General features: G+C 39.9%; 1 protein-coding gene across 2 annotated transcripts in view; it reads left to right on the forward strand.

Moving 5' to 3' along the window:
• Positions 1-22,449, forward strand: part of SCAF4 (SR-related CTD associated factor 4) — a 45,392-nt gene extending 22,943 nt beyond the window's left edge. Inside the window, exons 8-20 of one of the 2 annotated variants that reach the window (XM_081907981.1) lie at positions 14-111; positions 550-658; positions 768-938; positions 2,494-2,573; positions 3,038-3,222; positions 3,708-3,808; positions 5,166-5,279; positions 5,910-6,066; positions 6,953-7,110; positions 8,329-8,482; positions 8,948-9,043; positions 9,130-9,318; positions 20,554-22,449. In XM_081907981.1, the coding sequence (XP_081764107.1) occupies positions 14-111; positions 550-658; positions 768-938; positions 2,494-2,573; positions 3,038-3,222; positions 3,708-3,808; positions 5,166-5,279; positions 5,910-6,066; positions 6,953-7,110; positions 8,329-8,482; positions 8,948-9,043; positions 9,130-9,318; positions 20,554-21,374 (2,433 nt within the window). In that variant the 3' untranslated portion in view covers positions 21,375-22,449. The remainder of the gene's footprint in view (positions 1-13; positions 112-549; positions 659-767; positions 939-2,493; positions 2,574-3,037; positions 3,223-3,707; positions 3,809-5,165; positions 5,280-5,909; positions 6,067-6,952; positions 7,111-8,328; positions 8,483-8,947; positions 9,044-9,129; positions 9,319-20,553) is intronic. The other variant, XM_081907980.1, reaches the window with a different exon arrangement.
• The last annotated feature ends 906 nt before the right edge of the window (positions 22,450-23,355 follow it).

The following is a 23,355-nucleotide window of genomic DNA, read 5'->3' on the forward strand; positions in this document are numbered from 1 at the left end:
TAATATGTTTCAGAAGCTGTTGGATCGATTTGACTATGATGATGAACCAGAAGCAGTAGAAGACACCAAGAAAGAGGAACCAACAGCTCCTGCAATCTCTCAACCAACATTGTAAGATTTATGAGTCAGAGCAGTAAATGCTAAAATTTAAGGTGATGTTGTAGAAGCGTAATGTTGCATATATAGGTTCTCTTCATTAGACTTCATTGTTTTGAACTCTTTTATTATGCAATATTTGATATGCAACAGTTCGCTACGCAAAACCAAAAGCCCCTATCCTGCAGTTACAGTTGAATATTACCACCTCAGCTTTAAAAATACTTAAATAGTGCCATCATTATAACAGCTAGAATACTGTTTCCATCCCTAATGAGCCTGCAGTCTAGAGTCTTGACAAAGAAAAGCAACAGAAGGAGGGGGAGCAAAGAGGGGAAGTTTGTATTCATCGAAAACATGCATGGGGAGGGGAGCACTGCTGGCAGCCTAGGTTACCGTACTAAATTTTATGTCCTTAAAACGCTGCTTTAAAATCTTTTATTTATTGCTCAGTGGTTTTCCGGGTGAAGGTATGCAGCAACAAGTTTATGCCCAGCTCCCAAATATAGACCAGTATCAGCAACGAGTGCTTGGAATGCAACAGGAACCTATGCTTCACCAGGTATTGGAAACATTTCCCTTATGCACAGTACTTAGATATGCAGTACTTTGAACGCTTGTTCTTGATTTTAAATTAATGGAAAATACCTATATATTCTTTTTTCTACAAGGTCCCACTTCCTCCAAATGGACAAATGCCAAGTTATGGACTTCTACCTGCCTCACAGTTTCCTCCCATGGCTCAGCCTGGGATGCAACCCTCACCCCAGGTGCAACAACCTTTCCAGCCTTCTTTTCCAGCACAAAATGAACCACATACACAGAAACATACACATCAGCAGGTAAATAACTTGCTATCTTTTCCCCCAGCCCTAGTGCCATATGTTGCACCCAGGAAGAAATCTCAGGACTGTTCACAAGAGTTCCATAGTGTATGTTTTGATCACTGTTTCTTACCCTATTTTAATTTATCTGGATGTGTTTGTCACATTAGATTTCCAGTACAGGTCAGACTCCTTTAGAGTACTGAGTTTTAGTATGTTTAGTCACCCAAAGTGGCGGCGGCAGAACATTATGATGGTATGGTAGATTAATTGCTTAATCGTTTCAAAAATTTCTAATGTTCACTAGAATCTGTATACTTTAATATGTGCTTTGTGAAGGAATCTACATTTATTGTATCTCCAATTTTAGTCCTTGATCAAAAAGGCAATATAGGCAATATTCAGACAATCGTACTTTGGCTTAATAAGATGATACATGAACAAACATTTGGCAGTGCACACAGACTCTTTATGCCTTTCCTTCATATGAACAAGCTAACAAACTAGAAAGTATTCTGTTGACTATAATCTCTGTAAACTATAAACAATGGTTTAATGGTTTTGCAAAAGCACTTGCACACCTTTAACTTTAACAATCACAGCTTTACATATTTGCTGACCAGTTCGCTGCAAGCACACAAATGAAACGCACACAAGCCAGAGAACTTTTAAAAAGTTATTTTGGTACCAGGTCTTCCCACTCTGGAAAGAGCTTTTAAGCTCTCCACCTTGCTTTTAAGCTCCCATGAGACCCTCCCAGAACCCCTTAAGCAAAACGGAGAGCTTCTATATGTGTGGAGCAATGTCTGCTCAGCGTGCCAGCATCGGACAGGTAGGGGTGCTTGCGCAATCACCCCGAACATAACCCCCACACAAGTTGCGAGACTACTGTAAATAGATTACATCTATGCCAGGATTTCACTGTCCAGTAACTGTAACAGCAGAAATCTCTTAATTTAACTGATGTATCCACTACACTGCACTGAGTAGAAGTTTTCAGTTTGTATAATGCTTTATTGGACAGAATCGGCAGGTCGTAAATTCTCACTTAAAGAAGTTAAACTTGCTCATTAGAAATACAAATACCTTAGTTACTTCAGATAATATAATACACCTGTTTTCAGCTCAAATTATATATGGATTAGCAAGGGTGTTGGATATTCCTGTCAAGCTTACATGCTTTATTTTACAACTAATACTTTAGATAGAATGTGATTCGTTTAGCATTTTGCTGAAGCAAAATGATTGATTGATTTCCACCACTTACTAGTTTTCATTTGCTGCAAGTTAATCATGACACCTGTTGCCCATTGATTCCAGTAGGTTTGCTCCAAATATTTAGTAAGATACATCCTTAACTATGTTAATTAAACCACTTAAACAGCATTTTCTTAAGGAATCGTGTTTTTACAATCTGTACATTTATGTACATATAAGTGAATATGAATTGTAATTTGAACCAAATGAAAATCTTTACATTTCAAATGCTGTCTAGTTTTAAATTTGAAACTGATCAAAAAGTGAAACTGAAGAACAGCAGTGGTAATAAATCCTTGCCTCCCCCCCCCCCCAGGAAATGGAAGTGGATCAGCCTCCTGTTCACGAAGGAAAGAGGCATGAGAGCAGAAAGTCAAGATCTAGATCTGCATCAAGGTACGAAGTAGCAATTACATGTACATTTATAATCCATTAATAGGTACTAGAGTGTATCCAGATACAGGAATAATGTAAAAATCTCAAAGCTGAAAGCTTTTAATCTCTTATCCTACAATCTTGTTATTTATGGTTTTATACTTTGCCATTCAGTAAGTGCTACATTCAAGAATGGATCATTTGCATTTTGTGATTTCATACAAGGCATACGTAGGGACAAATGGGGTGTGGTTTTTCTAAGGCAAGGTCGGCTTCTTAGAGGTGTTTTGTTTGCATTTTGGGGCAGTGATAGCCAGAAATAAAGATCTTAAAAGGGAAAGTTTTCACATTGCTCTCAAAGGACAAGCCTTGCTATACAATAACAATTCTCAGATTTGGGGATGGGCAGAATTCAGTAGCAGCCAGCAAGTTACCTATGAATGTAAAACTTACTCTGTCTTTTTAATATCTTCCTTAAATACTAGATCACCCAAAAGGAGAAGATCACGGTCTGGTTCTCGGACTAGAAGATCACGCCATCGTCGTTCCCGTTCCCGGGACAGGCGCCGCCATTCCCCTCGATCCCGATCCCAAGAAAGGCGTGAAAGGGAGAGAGAGAAAGAACGCAGAGCAAAAGGCCTTCCTCCAATCAAAACAGAAACTGTTAGTGGTGAGTATTATTTCTGTCTTTCTTAGCAAGATGGAACAGTATTAATACATGCTGTCAAATGTGTTTTTGTCCTTGCTTTCTTTTTCCGGTAAGATAGCACTTCAGAACAGTAGGCAAAGTCAGAATGGCAAACTGATACTCTGCATCACTGTGTTAAATCCATTTTATTACTGAGCTGCAGTCCTCGGAAAGTTTGAGAGCCACCAGTGTAGTAAAACTAAGTATATATTTTTAAAAGGTGGGCCAGAAATGCACAAATGTTCTTGTTAATTTCACCATGATTAGTAGTGTCCTGTTTTTGGCGATGATGACAAGCTCTAGCCTCTCATTCTGAGTTTGGAAATGAGAGATGTCTCCTTCTGGAGGAGCTTTCCATTTGCTCAAGGGACTCTAGATCCTACCCATTCAGATTCATGTATACTTTCCAAATTATTGCTAGCTTGTGATTCAAGTTGCCAGTCATCTTTGACTTGTCACATTTTTAGTTTGCAGTACAACACTATGGGTAGGCCAGTTGGATAAACGAACATCGCAGCAGGATGTTGGAGGTCTCCTAGAAGAGTTTGGACCAATTGAATCTATAAATGTGAGTATGAAATAAAATACAAGTTACGAGAAAATAAAATCATCCAGCTGAAAACATTTTGAGTGATTCATGTAGTATTTTTTTCCAACACATGCTAGCAAATTTGTATACTTGTTTAAAAACAAATTGAATACTTGTATGAGTTATGATTTTTTAAAAGACAACATTTTAAATGTTCTGATGTGAGAAATTGCTGTAAACAGTACGGAATATTAGTAATAGATGCAGCAAACAAATAAAGTCCATAATCAACATTATGTATTTCCTCAGAAACCTCTAAGAACTTAAGAAATATTAAAAACACGCAAGTCCCAGTTCTTCTGTTGCTGTACAGACAATGTATCTTGGTTTATGCCAGGAGTAGAGAACTGGATCTGGCCAGTGGGCAGGATCCTTAGCTTCCCTACCCCCATTGGCCAACTTTGACAGATGTGCAGGACATCTGGTGATGGACAGTTATCAAAGTTGAAGTCTATATAATTGCTGATTAGTGGTTACAGCAACCTATAGTGGTACCTCAGGTTACATACGCTTCAGGTTACATAAGCTTCAGGTTACAGACTCCGCTAACCCAGAAATAGTGCTTCAGGTTAAGAACTTTGCTTCAGGATGAGAACAGAAATCGGGCTCCGGCGGCAGCAGGAGGCCCCATTAGCTAAAGTGGTGCTTCAGGTTAAGAACAGTTTCAGGTTAAGTACGGACCTCCGGAACGAATTAAGTACTTAACCTGAGGCACCACTATACTTCATAGGTGTGCCAATTGATGTTCTTAGCATGCCTTCGAATGAGTTTCTGCAATCGCCAATCAGCTCCCTTGAAGTATATTTGGAGGAAGTGGTTTGGATTCAACCCGTAAATGGAGAATTTTTCCTTTGCAGATGTCTGGTATTGGCTGCACTGGTGAGTTCCCTGTTGGAAACTGCCTAGTGCAGCTGACAGTAGAGTATGGTGTGTGTGTGTGTGTGTGTGTGTGTGTGTGTTGCTTTCTCCATTTTCAGAAAGCACTTTGGATTCACAGACTGACTTCAAAGGTGCTTGTTGCAGAGGAAAATTGCTCTGTTTGGAGGTAGTGAGCTGAAGTCAAACCTTTTCCTACAAGTGAAGAGGGAGCTGCACCATGAGAATGGTGTCATGTGTTTGTTGAGTGGACATGGTTTGTGGCAAATGGCCTTGCAGACCAAACTGAGACCCTTGGCAATTAAGGTTGAGGGCTAGAGGTTTCTCTCCACTGATTTATGCCTTAAAAGGAAATAAGGCACACATTCAAACAAATTTCTTGTGACTTTGCACTTTTTCCTTGCAAAATTTATGGGAATTCCTGTTTAATAGTAGTGCAATGTTTTTATTTTTACAACAGATGATACCACCAAGGGGATGTGCCTATATTGTAATGGTGGAAAGACAAGATGCATACCGTGCTCTTCAGAAACTGAGTCGTGGGAACTTTAAAGTGAATCAGAAATTTATAAAGGTATTGGATATATTTTTCAATAAATTAACTTATAGGATACAATTTTTCCCTCAACCCCCTCCCCAAAGATTTCTATGGGATAATATTTTCAAGAGGGAAGAGAGGAAGGAGCACTTTCATTGTAAAAACAGAAATTGGTTTTGCTGCAGACACCATTGTCATCCATAGCAATCAATTAATCCAGAGGGGTTTTGGAAAAAATATTTGGTAGCAGTAAGAAAAACCCCATTCAGCTCAGGTTGGGGGGAATGTTTATTTATGATAACTATTTGGTGGATGAGCCAAGTGGTAAGCTCCTACAAACAGAACGAATCACCATGTTATTTGGAGGCAGTTTATGTGGCTTGCATAATTACGTGACACTGTCTTTGGTCATCTCGTTGCAAGAATTTTTCACAGGGCTACGATATGTTATTCTTTGCAGATTTCCCATTGTATGTGGGCTGTGTTGAATGTGAGTCACACTCAGAGTAGACCTGCTGAAATAAATGGACATGACAAACTTAGGTCTATTCATTTCAGTGGGTCTACTCTTGGGTAAAATGTTTTGCTTTCTGACTTTAGTTGTGCTGAACAAGTACAGGTTCACTGTAGGAAGGAAATCACTGGTATGTTGCTGTTTTCCTTCAGATTGCATGGGCTTTAAATAAAGGAATTAAACCAGACTATAAGCAGTATTGGGATGTAGAATTAGGCGTTACCTACATACCATGGGGCAAAGTTAAGCCTGAAGATTTGGAAAGCTTCTGTGAAGGAGGAATGCTGGACAATGAAACACTTAGTCCTGGTAAGAGATAAATATATGGAAAACAAATACTTATTTAATAAAAAGTCTTACAAGTGAAATAATTTGAATCTGTTTTAAAAAAGTCACTTGTTTTACTCTGCTTGCTTTGGGGTAGAGCTTTAGGAGATGCTTGTAAGTAGAACTTCACTTGAACGTGAATCCCCTTGGAGCGTGAAATCTAATTCAAACATAAATTCTAATACTTACTTGGTAGTGTGAAAGAGGGCTGATAATTAGGGAATAGCGAAGGTGTTTATTCAGTCAATTTTTACCTGATTTGATGCTTCTGTACCTGCTTGTGGTTTGGAATGCAGCTCCTAGTCCAATTACACACATATGCAGATAATGCAGTACAGTTTCAGCATGGACAAAAATAGTTCTATTTAAAAGAATTTGATAAAATTTATATTTTGTGATGAAATCCATATTTTACATAAAAATAGTATGCATAAAATTTAAATGCAGAGTTTTGTGTGCGCTCTTTCAAAAAAAAAATCACATAAATGGAGCTGAATGGGACCTATGAGGGGCTGCAGGACAAAGAGGAGTGTGAATTTTGGTTGCATGTGCAGTATTGGATTCTACCCTACATGCTTGTTATAAAGATAGATAATGGGGCTGCAAGATAAACATTTCAAACAAATCTGTGCTTTTGCTGAACAAACTATACGTGCACATTCCAAAAATTGTCTTTTGTCACCCTAAACAGATTCAGATAGTATTTGTGATTGCCATTGGGACAGATAAGTGGGTTGGCCATGATGTATACATATCATCAGTTAATGCATTAATTAAATTAATGCAGACTTTACACTTGCATTGTAAGGCAGAAATTGAGATTAAATATTTTACATTCTTATAATTGATGTTTATATCTTTCCTGTAGAATGGAAAGGAATTCCAAAAAAGTCAGAAAACCAAGTAGCCCAGAATGGAGGCGCGGGAGACGCTGCACATAATGAACAAACTTCTCCGGTTGCTAAAAATATGTCCGTTCAAATGCCTGTTCCTATGCCCACACCAATAACAGTGCCTCCACCACAGGTAAGTTGTTTTTCTCCTTTTGATTTCTCATTTCTGCATATGGAAATTTTAAAGCTTGGTTCATCTTGTTGTTGAGAAGTAAGATGCAATTTCATGCACTGTTTTGACATGCTGACGCACATACCATATGATGGTATTACAATACATCTTTTACATAATGAAAATTCACATTTGAAACATACAGCAAGGTTTAGTACTAACTAAAAGTATACCTGATACAGAAGAAATATCAGAATTAGTTGCTTTGAAGGCGCATTCAAATGAAGAAATCACGTGGTACAACCTGTTATAGTATCTTTGTTGTGTCAAAAAGCAATGTGAGAATTTAGCTTTAGATTGATTAGATAAGGACTATAGGTTTAACTTAACCTGATAACTTGTTGACAGATTGGTTAAATGATGGCAAAACATGCAGGGCCATCAGCACTGAAACTGTTGATTTATGTGTTAATTGCATTAGTTGAAAAGCAAACTTCATTGAAATCACTTCAAAAACACTTTCAAACAGTTCTTACAATTGTGCATAATATCTGATAAATTAACTGCTCTAAGATTTTATGCAAGTAAAATTGTCTTTCTCTTACCTATGATCAGTCCAATTATAGGTCTTTTATTGAAGATCCTATGCCAAGAGGTGAAGTTTAACTGTACAATCTAAAGATACCACTTAAGAGCAAGGGACTCTTTAAATCAGTTTTCACCAGCCTGTTACCCTCTAGATGTTTTAGACTATTTGTCCCATTGGCCGCAGCCAGCTTGGTGGTGCTGGCTGAAGCTGATGGAGTTGTGGCCCAAATTGTTTTGAGAGCATCAGGGTGAGAAAGGCTGTTTTAAATGCTGCTGGAGCTTTCTGCATTTCTTTTTATTCAGCACACAACAATGCAAACACGTTCTTCATTTTTAAAAGTAACTTTTCTCATTATCTAATGGCAGATTCCGAAATGACAACTACAAAGAAAGCTCCTTGTAAACGTTTGTGGTTCCTTATCCTCCCATGTAAATGATTCCACTGAAAAAGAGTTTTAGTAAGATACAATGTCTACACATTATTCAGAGAGAGAGAGAGAGAGAGAGAGAGAGAGAGAGAGAGAGAGAGAGAGAATTCTAATAGTTGGCTCTGTTAAAATGTCACACAAAGTCTTCATGCTCAGTAAGTCAATATCTATGGGTAAAAAGCTGTAGAATTATTGGTGAGTAATTTTTTTCATTCCACTGCAGGTTCCACCACACCAGCCAGGACCTCCAATGGTTGGTACACTTCAACCACCTACATTTACCCCTCCCATGGGAATGCCACCTCCAGGATTTGGTCCTGGAGTTCCACCTCCGCCATTTTTGAGGCCTGGCTTCAACCCAATGCATTTGCCTCCAGGTAATTAGATAGTCTCATAATTTTCATACATATGAATTGTGAATCTACTACAACCTAGTGACATCCAGATATTTTGGACTCCAACTCCCATTATCTGTGACCATTGCCATGCTGCTTTGGGTGGATGGGAGATGTAGTTCAAAACATATGTAGGGCATCAAGTTGTGGAAGGGTACTCCTTTCCTTTTAAGGAGAAGAGAAAACTCCCTGGAAAAGACCCTGATGTTGGGAAAGATTGGGGGCACAAGGAGAAGGGGATGACAGAGGATGAGATGGTTGGACAGCGTTCTTGAAGCTACCAGCATGAGTTTGACCAAACTGCGGGAGGCAGTGGAAGACAGGAGTGCCTGGCGTGCTCTGGTCCATGGGGTCGCGAAGAGTCAGACACGACTAAACAACAACAACAGCAACAACAACATAAAGGATTTCTGTTGTAGTGATGCTTTGTTATTTCTGTCTTCATAGGTTTCCTTCCTCCTGGACCACCGCCACCTATTAACCCCCCAGTTTCAGTTCCTCCGGTCTCTGTTCCTCCTTCTCCAGGAGTAAACATCCCAAACTGTAAGTCTAATTTGTTATGTTATTAAAGTTGATGGTATCGCAAGTGTATGCCATTGAAAATATCTCTGTTAATATCACTGTTCTAGCTACTGTGGCCAATATAAATGAAGACACTACAAAAGACTCTTCTGTGGGAAACCCCATTCCAACAGTAGTTTCTGCAGCTAGAGGAAATGCTGAAAATGCAGATGGCTCCAAAGGATATCCAAATGCTCCGCCACCTGTAACTTCTACAAGTATCTCAGCTCCTGTCACCCAACCAGTTCCACTCCTTGGTAAGTTCACTTTTCAGTTGCTGGATATATATGTGCTTTTTCTTTCTTTCAAAAGTACTCATTCGACTTTGTCAATAGTTAGGAAGTCAAAATTTTAGAAAACAAAGTGTTTCCCTGTGTAATTTGGTGGGGAGTAAAGCATTTAACGGTGCAAGTACCCACTATAAATAATGAAAGATTGAAGCAGTGATTCAGTATTGAGAAATGATTATGTTAGGTACGTTTTAGTAAAACAAATCCAGGGGACTCAGGAAATATATAAGCAGATTCAGGGTTCTGGGTTTACTTTTGCCAGAGATGTTTTTTTCCTGGTCACCAATGGCTGTGTATAGAAATATCTGAAACCAGGAGTCGGTGTAGGTTAAAATATTCATTCCCGCATTCTGCTGTCCCCTTAGCATCTGGGATAACATCAGTAAATGCATGTCTCAGGCCTCTCCATAGGCCACACCCCCATTCAGGTTACTCTCTCTCTCTCTTCGGGCCACACCCCTCTCTGGCCATTCTTTATGCCTCCCTCCAGTGTTTTTGGCTTGCTGGAATCTGTCCTTAAACTATGGTGAGGACTCTGGATAGAAAAGTATGTGTACATGCAAACAGAAACCTCTCACTTCTGTATAGCTGGGATGAGGTTTACTATATCAAGATAAGAGTCACACCTGTTATTTCACCCACTTTTGCCTCTGACCCCAACCACTCACATGCAGCTTCCAGAATGTTCCCCTAGAAGCAATTCAGCCCTCAGATTGGAAGCAGGGTCCCTCCCTCTCACTTAGGTCCTCTCTCCTCCATGTTTCAGGATATATTTGTATGTGTTAGTTTGTATGCATAAGTTTGATTTTTGTTTTCAGATACTTAGCATGTTTATCTGCTCAGCTACATGGCATTTTGAATAATAAAAAAACCATTTTAAACACTTTTTAAACTCGTAAGAATGAGCAAGTAGCTTTATGGTTGACACAAAGAGCCAGGCAATTAGTGGTGTGCAAAACATCTCCTGAAACCCAGAACAGGTTTCTCTTGAGCTCAGTTCCAAGCAGTAGCTTGTACATTTGCCCAAATGCAGTGAATGTGCTCACAATTAGGTACATCTGTACACATCCTAATATAGAGGTCTGAACCTGAGCATACAAGAAAGATGTAACCATCTAATGCCATTGCTACCATTTCTTTCCTTCTACTCCTCGTCTGTTTCCTTATGTAAGAATTGTCTACCATTTTGTCACCTGAATTTCTCACCAGTGCAGACTTGCATTCCATACTCTTCCACATTTCCAGGAAAGTGCATTGAGAGTGGGGTTCTTTTTGGCCCAGACTGGGTCACACAACTCTCAAATGTATCACGATCATTTGCCAAATCACCTGAATTACTGCTTCCACAACATTTTTGGGAAAGCTTTGCTAAAATTGCACTTCCTTGGTTTTAAACCTCCTTATTTCCACTGTGGAATATGCTAGCTGTTGGCAACCCATTGTGAATATTTTACACAGCTTCTGTTGTATATGCAGCATTCCAAGCACAATATTGTCTTAATGTGCCATATACAAATGGTTAATCAATCAATAATTTTATTTGTATGCCGCCTTTTCAAAGTCAAAAGGATGCTGAAGGTGGGTGCAACATATACAAAATTACATAACTACGAACATAACAAAAGTAGTCATAAGCAGTAAACAAAACATCAAAAGGTACACAAACAATTTAAATGATTTCCATGTATATCAAGATCCAAAATAGATATACAAAGAATAAAGAGCAACAACAGTATCTACCCTGCCTCCAATAAAACGCCTTAAACAGTACAACTGTCTGAGATTGTGTTCAGCAGCCTCAGCTTTTGTAGCTGAAGTCAGTCAAGGCTCTGCCCTCCCAGGCCAGGTGGGAAAAGCCCTCAAGGCATGGAGCAGGTCTTCCAGGACTCAAAGCCAAGATGGTTGGAAATCACATATAATTGTACAAGCATAATTGTTGTCATCAGTGATTCTGTGTGTGTGAAAGAGTGTGGGGCGGGGGGGGGGAGAAGAGATAAAATAAATATTTTTTGTAAATGTAAAAAATGATTACGCAAATGTCACAATGCCTGGTCTTGGGAAATATTCTAGGAAGACAAATTCTATAATCCCTGGTACTGTTGTGCTACATGAAAATCTGGAGGGAATTGAAATGTTTCCTTTTAAGCTGTACTGGAACAAAGCAGTTAAGGGACTGATGTAAAAAACATCTGTGCAGTTATGCCTGGAAAGCTATATAGCTATCCAGCTGAGATATGGGACCTCAAGTGTTTTAACAAACTTTTATTTCTCTAGTTGAGGTGACTGCATTCTACACAAGCTAGATCAACATATCTAAGTTTACTTAAAGTAGTGTTCAGTTTTATGGGGAATGGCATGAGGACCTGCTTGACAGATCACAGTTCTGAGGCATTGCAGGTGGAAATTGGTAAGATAAATGTCCCTGACCTCTGCATGGAATCGGACATGTAACAATGAATTCAGAATACCCGAACATCTTGAGCCTAAAGAACTGCAGGAAGGCTATCAGCAATAGATGTCATCAAGACGACCAACTATCCACAATTCATTCTTCTCCAAACTGTTTCTATCAGCTTTCTTGCTTACTTCCTGCAAGCATTATATAAATTCTGAAATTACATGGCAGGCTTTGAAGGAAGGAAGGGAGAAAACTGGGTGTCATCAATATACTGGAGGTACCGTTCTTCAAAATGGACACCTATCTAATGCTTTGGCATCTTACACACATTGAACATAATGGAGGTCATATGACGTACTGCAGTAATGATACCAACAAGAAGTACATTATTTGGGCCTCTCAGAAGTCTTGCAAAAAGCAGTGATTAATACTTCAGAGCGAGCTCATGCTCATGACACCTTGTATTCACTTGATCGTTATATCAGTGGTCTTTGAAGTAGAATTTTTAAAAAGAAATCTGTTGATTACTTAACATGAATGGCTCAGGGCACAATCTCAGTGTCATATCAAGTTGTGCTCAGGAGTTGGATGAAGCGCAAGAGTATATGAATTGCAAAGGCACCACCAGCTGGCAGTCTCTTGAAAGGGAGATGGAATTTGCTTAAGTGAAAAATAAAAATGCAGAGAATCCACTCAAGATTTTACCTTCTTAATTACTGGTTTTCATCTGTCAATATGAGTCTTGACTCCTGTGCACAAATGCTTGCATGAGTTCTTCCAGGTATCCTATCTGGTGGTCATATTAAATGAAATGGATGTATTTAAACAGGGTTGGCCTGAGCCTTTCACATACAGTTTGGGTAAAGCAGAGCATCAGAGGATAGTGTACATTTCCAAAGATGTCGGTCTTAATTTCTGCTCTCAGTCTGATGAGGTGTAGAATGTCTTGATGTTTCAGAAAGCAAATCCCATTCCTTCATGGTCGTTTGCAATATTCACTGTTGACAAACACCTGCGATTTAATGAAGTTGTATATACTGAATAAGTTAACTCAGACTTGATCCAGATTTTACAAAGTGAGGCATGGCCGAACAACTGCTGCTATATGGTTGGAGCCGCATGCTGCGCCAGTGTTGAAAACTACTGATGTGGTTGAGGCATATTATGTGGTCCCTGTGCTAGCAAAGTACGCCTGGAAGCCTGCCACTTTTACTGGCATAGGAACCTGTATGCAGTCTCCTGGATCTACATATCTACTCTTGAAAATGAGCCTGTGGTTTGGAGACAGCCCAGTTCAAAAATGATTTTCTAGCAGCAGTATCCTCGCATTTATAATACCTGAATCCTCTTTAAGAGCAACTGGATTCCAATACCCTATGTATATTGTGTAGTTATTTCTGGGTGCCACCAACAACCTAAAGGTGTGTAGAAGCGGCTTCTGCTAGGTCTTTCATTCAAGGCCTGTGAAAGCTAAACTAGTTCTATGCAGTAATTTTAATGAAAAGCTTTCGCAGATTTTTAAAGTTGCTGTGTTTTAAAGGCTATGAAATCATAGCTTAGGGAAATTCTGAGAAACATAACTTAATCTGAAAGCTGCCTAAACTGTACTGGGGGTAGAGAATCTTCTGTACAGAGAACAACATGGAAGAATGCATCACACATGAATGGAAAACAGGAAGATTCTTCTGAGGAGACTACCCAGAGTTGCTTTTGCTTTGGCGTATCTTACGTAGACACATTTCTCACAACATCCCAAGCATTTTCAAGTGACATGTAGAAATGTGACTTACGGAATATAATGCTTTCCAGATATGTCAGGAAAAAGGGTCCTAGACTGCTGCTATTTTTACAGATACAGTTCCAGAAAAGTTGGGGTGGCTGATCCCCCAAGTAATGTTTCCACATGGGAATGCGGATTTGATAGCTTAAAAAAGTTGAATCGCAAATAATCCACAGTTTTATGAGTTTAAATGATTAAACAAGTGTGTGATGTAACTTTGAATTGAAATACACATAAACATTGGTTCACAACACCACATTGCTTCTGTAAATGTTGACAGGAAGTAACTGAAATTCTGCACTAAGAAAATATGAACTCTGCAACCTGCATGAATTACACAGCTAAACCATATACATAATTTTGTATAATTTATTTTGTTCATGATCCGAAAGGGGAAGCATAAGGCCTAGATTCCCCCGCCCCTTTGTTTTAAATGAAAACTGATTAATCTTGGGAAGCTTGAATTCTGTGCCTACAATCACATTCTGGTTTCCACTCCTCGAATGGAGTCACAGCATGCACACAATCCTATACAGATTTTAAGTATATCTTCTAAGATTCCTGCTGCTTTTCAGACATTCAAAGTTCTGTGATTGTTCAAAGTGATAGGTATTCAGTTACAGTACAATTTCCAACTCAAGGTGACTGATAACATTACATTATTACACTATTAGATTTTTGCAAATTGTTTCTGGGTTAATATCTGAGTTTTTATTAATGTTTTCTCATTTGAGCAGCCTGCGTTAATTAATTTGTTGGTCATTTTTTAAAAAAAAAAACATTCAGAGACTTAAGATAAATGATGAGGCACTCTGGGAGGGGGGAATTATTTCAGTTACTCAGTGATACTCAAGAATTATTTTGTTCAGCTTGTCAAAGACATCCCATAATTGTGAAGCTATCAGTCTGCTAGCTGAAGATTCCATATCAAATGATATAACACACAGTTCTTCTGGTTGCATTCTAATCTATGAATTTCCACAAATTTTCTTTTTAGCTTATCATCTTTTCTGTTACTTGTGAAATGTGTTTCATTTATGTTCTGAATGTTACTTAATGACTTACAATGAAATGAAAAAGTTTTTGATCTAAGCCAGCACTAAAAGTAATTAAATTTTGTTGACTTTTTTAAACTAAAAGTTTATTAAATGAGTAACAGGGAGGTAGATTTCAGAAGACTATGTTGATCCTGTTATTATATGAGTATCTTAGTCCAGGATTGGGAAGAAATAGGTTGGGATCCACCGGTAGAAATCTGTGTGAACTACAGTCCCTGCAAAATGGCTCTCCTCGCCCCATAGTACATTGCTGAAATGAGGATAGCTTGAGGTAATGAGTGGATGTTTGTGTGGAAGGACTATGAGCTCTGTTCAGTTCTGATACTCAAAACAAATTCCTGGGCTCCAAATTGTTTAATTTTAAGTGTCTTTTGCACCAGGTACCAGTTGGTGGATCTTGAGGTCCCAGTACAAAACAAAGTCAATCCTGCAAACCTGATGCCTGCTCACCTCTGCCTTGCTGTATTTTATATACATCCCCACTTTTCATACCCCAATTGTTGTTTAGAGAACTGGTGCTTTGCCTTATTCTTCCATGACTTATTTGCCAAGGGTTCCCCAACCACATTTTATGTGTTCTGCAATTATCACAACCCTGTGTTCCACGTTCAGTACAATGTTCAGTTAGCATATTATCCTCTGTGTGGTACATAAGTACTGCCACTTTGGAAAGGGGGATAATCTTGCTGCTGTTTTTCACTCCCATCTCATGAGATAGGTGAACACTGAAATAAGTTCATGTGTTTAGGTTTCTGTGTATTGCTGTATGGCACAGAATTCTTAAAGAAATAAGGAATTGAGCTTGGGGAATTGAAAATGCACATCTACACCTTAGGAGTATAAGATTGCTGATCCCTGACGAGTTGGAAATTTTATATAAACACATTCATAAGTTTAGCGGTAGGAAACCCTGACTTGAAAATACACAAAAACTCCTTGCCAACCCCAAAAAACTTGTAGCAATGTGAAAGGGGCTTCAGTCTGCTACAGAAAAATGTTCAAAGTACAGTGGTACCTCTGGATGCGAACGGGATCCGTTCCGGAGCTCCGTTCACATCCTGAAGAGAATGCAACCCGCATCTGCAGGTCACGATTCACCCCTTCTACACATGCACGTGACGTCATTTTGAGCACATGCGCGAGCGTCGCGTTACTCCGGGTTGCCATGGAGCATAAACTGAAAACGCTCAACCTGAAGCAACTTTAACCCGAGATATGACTGTACTTGACCAACCAAATTACAGCAGGATTACAAAGTTCTTGGAAAGTGTAGCTGGGAAATATTATTGTATTGGATACTGCAAAAAACCTGCTTGTGTAAAATGCTATTGGCTGTGCACTTGCCCCAGTGTGAAGCAAATGCACCATGACTTCTCAAAACAATGATTATGAGAAGTGGCCACAAGTCTTATAATTAACAGGAAACTCTGGAATAGAGAACAGGTGTGAATGTAGTATTTCTCCCAGTCAAAGCAAATTGTCATCACCAATATATCTTTAACGTGTCTAAAGCGTATTTAATAGTCATCCAACAGTTAACATTTTAAAAAACCATACACAAATCTAACCATATTTAGTAAAAACAATAACTTGGTCCAAATGAGTGTATTAGCACTGTATAAAGCATAGTTTCTGCTGTAATGGCCAGTGCACAGGAATGTTAAAATAGGTAAGAATGGTGTGCAAGCTTTCAAGTTGTAACTTCCTTGCCAAGTTGGCCAAGTTGAAACCAAGCTAAAATTCAGCTGGAGAAAAAGCTAAGGTAGCTTGTGCCATATACAATCAGTTCAAGCAAATAATTACAAAACTTCATCTCTGTGAAATATTAACTAGCAGTGGGTTGGGATCGCTTACCTTTTCTATTTAGCAAGCATATGAACTTTAATTCCTTGGCATGGCTTTCAAATCAGTGAACTTTTAATCCAAGGACAGAAATCTGAGAACTAGGTTTGTGCTAGGATAAATTATGGCCTAGTTCGTAATCTTTTCTGCATTGCTCTTGATATTTCAAGAACTGTTTGGATTCACTACATTGTTGCATTTCAGATATTTTGTGGTATTACAACAGTTGGTGCATATTTCATCTCTTAGTTTCATTAAGCCTACAGGTATTTTCAGTTTTATTGTTCTTAAGGACAGAGCATGAAAACTTGCTGAACTCTTTATGTTGTGAATGCCATTTAGCTGTCACTTTTCCTATCATAACCTGAAAATGACTCCTAAGGGAAGTTTACTAGTGAACTCTGAGTAAATGGCATGTACTGACATGGGAAAATAAGAAGCTTCCACTTCATGGAACAAATCTTATTATGACAAGTGCAAGAGGAACTTATAAGATAATTCTGTAGCGTATTGCCATCCCTTCAAAGGAGTGTTCTTTCCTTCAGCCAACCTGGAATAGGCACCTTGCAGTCCTGTTCAGACTGTGTGTGGGTCCGTGTGTGAGGGGGTGGTGAAATGATGCACACCCTAGCCTTTCCCAGCAGTTCTGTATGGTCCTAGAGGGTTTCTGTTTGAGACTGGCTCAATTGTGGGAGGAGTTGGATGGTTTTTGACAGCAGAAAATGGAGAAAGATGTCATCGTCCTTTTTCTTCCTCATAAAATATCCCTGGATAGTGCAAGGAGAAATGTAACACATCCACACACCAAAAGTAAGCATGAATCCCCAACCCTATTCCGTCCCTTTAGAATACTATTTACAAGCTCTTGGGGACGTGAGCAGCCCACTTAATCTTCTCTCTGGTTTCCTCTGTCTTAGTTACTCTGAACCACAGGATTAAATGATGACTTGCATAGTTTACCTGACGTTGGCTCATCTGTTGTTGGATTCCAGTTCTCATCAGCCTCTGCTTAGCATGGCCATTAGGGACAATGGAAGCTGGAATCTAGCAATATCTGGAGCTCCATACACTAGCCTCACCTGATTTAAACCCTCTCCCCTTCTCCAGGGTGTAAAATTTCAGATTTTTACCATAGGTGATTGAGCAGTAGCTTGGCTTCCTACCCCCGCCTCCCAAAGGTAGCCGTAGCAAGCAAGAAAAGTTACTGTTGTAGTTGTTCCATGTGAAACTGGAAATACCATCCCTAAAACTGGGTGGCCCAGTTTTTAGTATTATTTCTGCAGGCTTAATGGTCATTAACATTCCATAAAACTTAGAAACTCACAAGTTCTTGCAGGCACGTTTTTTAAAAAAATGTTTAGATTCTTAAATACTATTTAAACCTAGGTACAATATATATACAAGCTACTTTCTTATTTTTAGTGGCTGCCTTTGGTTTCCATACCGATAGGCATTTGACCAAAGGGACACAGGTGGCACTGTGGTCTAAACCGCTGAGCCTCTTGGGCTTGCCAATTGGAAGGTTGGCAGTTTGAATCTGTGAAACAGGGTGAACTCCCATTGCTCCCAGCTTCTGCCAACCTAGCAGTTTGGAAGCACACTGGTGCAAGTAGATAAATAGGTACTGCTGTGGCAGGAAGGTAAATAGCGTTTCCATGTGCTCTGGTTTCTGTCACAGTGTCCCATTGTGCCAGAATTGGTTTAGTCATGCTGGCCTCATGACTCGGAAAGATGTATCAGGACAAACACTGGCTCCCTCGGCCTGAAGTGAGATGAGTGCCGCACCCCATAGTCGCCTTTGACTGGACTTAACAATCCAGGGGTCATTTACCATTTCCCTAGGCATTTGACCACTTGACTTTGCAGTTAAGGAGAATGATGACACTGAGAAGTTATGAAATCCCCATGGTTCTTCTGAAAAATACTTATCAAGCTTGTTCCTGCTTAAAGGTGACAGGAAGCTGAACAGTTGCCAGTTCTTTAGAAGCTTTAATTCTTTAGAAGCTTACTATCAACCCACCTGGAAGACACTTAGTAGTATGAATAGATTGTCAGAAAGTTGCTCTGTGTGAGTGTCTGGAGGTGGTTGGCGGATGGATGGCGGCTAACAGATTGAATCCTGACAGGACAGAAGTACTGTTTTGGGGGGACAGGAGGCGGGCAGGTGTGGAGGACTCCCTGGTCCTGAATGGAGTAACTGTGCCCCTGAAGGATCAGATGCGCAGCCTGGGAGTCATTTTGGACTCGCAGCTGTCCATGGAGGCGCAGGTCAATTCTGTTTCCAGGGCAGCTGTTTACCAGCTCCATCTGGTACGCAGGCTGAGACCCTACCTGCCCACGGACTGCCTCGCCAGAGTGGTGCATGCGCTAGTTATCTCCTGCTTGGACTACTGCAGTGCGCTCTATGTGGGGCTACCTTTGAAGATTACCTGGAAACTACAAGTAATCCAGAATGTGGCAGCTAGACTGGTGACTGGGAGCGGCCGCCGAGACCACATAACACCGGTCTTGAAAGACCTACATTGGCTCCCAGTACGTTTCCGAGCACAATTTAAAGTGTTGGTGCTGACCTTTAAAGCCTGAAACAGCCTCGGTCCAGTATACCTGAAGGAGCATCTCCACCCCATCGTTCTGCCCAGACACTTAGGTCCAGCGCCGAGGGCCTTCTGGCAGTTCCCTCATTTTGAGAAGCCAAGTTATAGGGAACCAGGCAGAGGGCCTTCTCGGTAGTGGCACCCGCTGGAAAAAGGTTTAAAATTTGCTGGACTAAAAGACTACTGTGCTTTTGAGCATACATGTCAGATGAAATGTAAGGCCATTTTGGAGAGAGACCATATGGGGTCTAATCAAAGTTTGTTTCCTTTAGTACAACTCTGATTTTGTTATGTTAAAAGAGGATAAAATAACTGCTAGTTGCTATTCTGGGGAGGGAGTGGGGACTCATACTTTCCTGTGTTATCTCTCTTTTGGAATTGCTGGAAGAAATACAAATTTGTTTGCCTGTTCTCTGCCCATTGCATTGGCTGCCCGTCTACTACCGAGCCAGGTTGAAGGTCCTTGCATTTATGTCTAGGGCAACTTGTGGGTTGCCCAATGCCTTATAACCCAGTGCAGCCACTCAGATCCTCTGCCGTTGGTTCTCCCTCAGGTTGGCCAGGCTCATTTGACATCAACACAAAAGTGAGCCTTTACTGTCATTGGCCCAGTCCTGTGGAATAGATTCAGCAGGCACTTTCTGTTTCAAGCTTTGCAAATACGGAATTTATTTCTATTCTACCTGGCTTATACTAGCAAACAGGAACCGATGTCAGCCACTGTTGTGCTCTCTTGCCTAATAGGAGGGTACATACCCAATCCAATGAAATATGGACATTTTGAGGGGGCTAAGCCAGTGCAAACGAGCTAAGCAGGAAAAGTAGAACAGCCTGTCATGCATTATGGATTATTATTTTGTATTTTTACTGAGCCCTTTCGCAGATGCCATAGGCAGTAAATGGTGAGCACACTGGTGTTTATGCCCACCATATTGGCAACCTTTGAGCTGAATACACTAATTCTCATCTTTGTATATGTGTTTGGTATTTGCTCGTGTGTCTGATTTTTTTTATCCAACTTCGAGCTTTATACGAACCCAAGATGTGTGTGCTATGCCATATAGATGACATGCAGAACTGACTTTGTAGGACTACAGTATAGTAAGTTGGGGGGGGGGAGGCTGCACAAAGCTACTTTGGACCGTGTACACAAACAGGGGAGTTAATTGATTTGTGATGAAGTATTTCATTTATAACAAAAGCCCTGGCATTTCTTTCAACTATATTTGGGTATGATTCATCCAAACTGGAGCACTCTTTAATCCTACCAAATGCAATGGGAGAGTTACCTGCTTAAATCTATTGTGTTAAAATAAATGGGACTTAAATGAGCTTAATGTTGAGTGAAAATGCTGGTACTAAATGGGGGAAGGCAGTTGTATTGGAGCAAAGGTTGGTTGATGGAAGTCAGGAATAAGTCCTGCAGTGTATGAATTGGTTGGGGGATTGTAGGTTGCAGCTTGCTGGAGCAGCAGAAAAATAGAACATATCTTGCATCCATTTACAACTTTATTTCTTTTGGTTTGCCAGGTTCTCAAGGAGTTACACCCAGCCCTGTGATTGGGCTACAGACACCTTCCACGGGCCTTTTGGGTGCACGGCCTGGTTTGATACCACTCCAGCGACCCCCAGGAATGCCACCGCCTCATCTGCAACGGTTTCCAATGATGCCACCTCGGCATATGCCTCCCCATATGATGCACAGAGGCCCACCTCCAGGCCCAGGAGGTTTTGGGATGCCTCCGCCTCATGGGATGAAGGGCCCTTTCCCCCCACCTGGCCACTTTGCAAGGCCCGGTGGAATGCCTGGAGGGGGGCCTGGTGGACCTGATGATCGAGATGGAAGACAGTTCAGGAATGACAGGCAGCCGTTTACTCCAAATAGAGACCAGGAAAGGTTTGGAAGGAGGTCTTTTGGAAATCGGATAGAAAATGAACGGGACCGCTATGGTAACCGCAATGACGACAGAGATCATGAACGCCTTGGTAATCGTGAAAGGAGAGAATGGGGAAGAAGAAGCCCTGAACGTGATAGACACAGAGACTTGGAGGAACGAAATAGGCGTTTCAGTGGACAGAGAGAGAGAGATTCTAGAGATAGGGAATCTCGCAGAGAAAAGGACGAAAATCGAGGAAAGGATAAACCAGAGTTGACAGACAGGGTAGATGGTGTTAAAAACCATGAACCCCAGAGCAGCAAAGTGGAAAATACAGACACTGTTCCAGAACTTAAAAAGGGGGAGGCTGAACCCACAGGTGCAAAACCTGCTGAAGAGTTAACACCTGAGACTACCTCATCTCTTGAACAACCTGAAGAGTCTACTGGCTCAGTCACGGAGGCTCCTCGCTAGACTGGAATACTTGTCAAAAAAAAAAAAAAGTGACATTGGAGTGTAGAGCTTTAGAGTTGTACAGTATGCTGTATATTTGCTTTTGCTATTTCACAACTCCTCCATAGTTTATGGGATATGTAAGCAATTTGATTGCTTCCCTTCTATTTAAATAGCTACAAAAATAACACAAAAGAAATGAATAAACCATTACCCTTTTTTTGCTGTAACTTTTTAAAAGTTTTGACTTTAAAAAGTTTACAAGTCAGAATTAGAAGTGCTATTTTTTTTAATTTAAGTGAAGGTAACGGTAAAAGCTCCTAAAAACAAATAGGGATGTGTTTTTAATAAACTCTATTTTCATAACAAACTTTAATGTGTGCTATTCTTCCTACACTGCACTGAAGTGGTAAAGGATTGTTCAACATCTTAAAGTTTGAACTGTTAATGCTGTACTGGAGTCTAAATTAGACTTTGTTTAAAGCTGTTAAAACATGTTTGTGTAACAGTTCACAAAAATGAAGTATATGTGGTAGTTATGTTCTTAGATTTCTGAATTTTAATTAACATGACTATTCTAGATGGAAAAAATAGCTCTTAAATGTTTCAAGAGGAAACCTAGTGTTTGCAGTGAAATCACTTTTATTTGTTTTTGTTTTTCCTCACCATCCAAGAGATTTTGTGGTAAATGTTGCCCTAAAAAAAGTTCAACATTGCGTCCTGTGGAAAGCACACCTTATTTTTTGTAATTTAATTCATTGTGTTTTTGAGGGAGGTAAGGCACCAAATTACCACTATATTCCAATCTGTTTTTGAATGTTCTCTCTCCTGTTTTGTCTACTACATAACTACTGTCAAATTGCTTGTAACAAGCTAGAGGAGCAAGTATTGACTTATTAGCCCCTCTGCTGCATTCTGAAATGCAGGCAGTACTTAGCAAATTGAAAAATTACATCACCCCATGGTTTGACATGCTCAGTTCAGTTACTGTTCCCATTCAGATGAGTTTTTCCCCTTAATTTTTTGGGAAGTGGAATGTGAGGTAGGTAAGTTATCTTGCAGTGATAGAATAAAGAGAAACTTCATATACTTGTGACATCGATTTCCATTCGTTGACCTTTGTTTCTATGCTAGTAGCCACTTAGGAAATGCACCAAAACTCAATTTTAAAAAATAGTTAACTATTTCATGAAGTAGGAAACTGAACAGGCATGAAACTGCAACTGCTTTTTGAAATTTGACATCGGTCACTTAACTCTTAACACCTACGGCTATGATTGAACATGATCTTTTTACAATTAAATTATGCAGGCCAGGTAGAGAATATCTTCCTCCAAATTCTATGGAGAGCTAATTTAAACTGTGTTAGAATGTAAAGCCCAAGTGAGTAAGATTATATAATTTAATCCCCATGTTTACTGACATTAGTTGTCACTGTTACTTTGAGAACCAGTATGTCATCTGCCTTGTTTATAACACAATTTGACAAAGCTATTGTCAAGGTTTCTTTGAAAATCAGTACAATATACCCAAGCTTATTTCAAGGCAACGCTACAACCTAGAGGGCTTCAGGTAAGATTGTCAGTCTTGGTGAGCAAGGGTCTAACCTGCTCAAGCATGTAAACAATTGCTAAACCTTCAAGAGAGCTATATAGAAAAAAATGTGCTTTGTGTGTGCCTCTTGCATTAAAGGGTTTTAGCCAATACCCTTCTCCAAAGCAGGCAAGCACATTAATATTGACATGTTCGGCACATAGCATTTACCATTTATTAAGCATGTTCATCTGCAATATCTACCGTTCTCACTTTGTGTGGTGATGTTGGTATGAATTTCTACTAAGGGTAAGAACTTTTGTTAAAATGTCAAACAGAATATGGCAAATCTGTATAGCAATAGCTAGACATGGTGGAACAAGTTTTTTATATGCACAGTAGCCCTCTACAGCTATGCAGCTGAATAGCTCACTATATAAAGCTCAGTTTAGCTATTTCAGATAGCTCA

The sequence above is a fragment of the Podarcis melisellensis genome (genome assembly GCF_964234715.1).
Source record: "Podarcis melisellensis genome assembly, chromosome: 4".
Lineage (NCBI taxonomy): Eukaryota > Metazoa > Chordata > Lepidosauria > Squamata > Lacertidae > Podarcis > Podarcis melisellensis.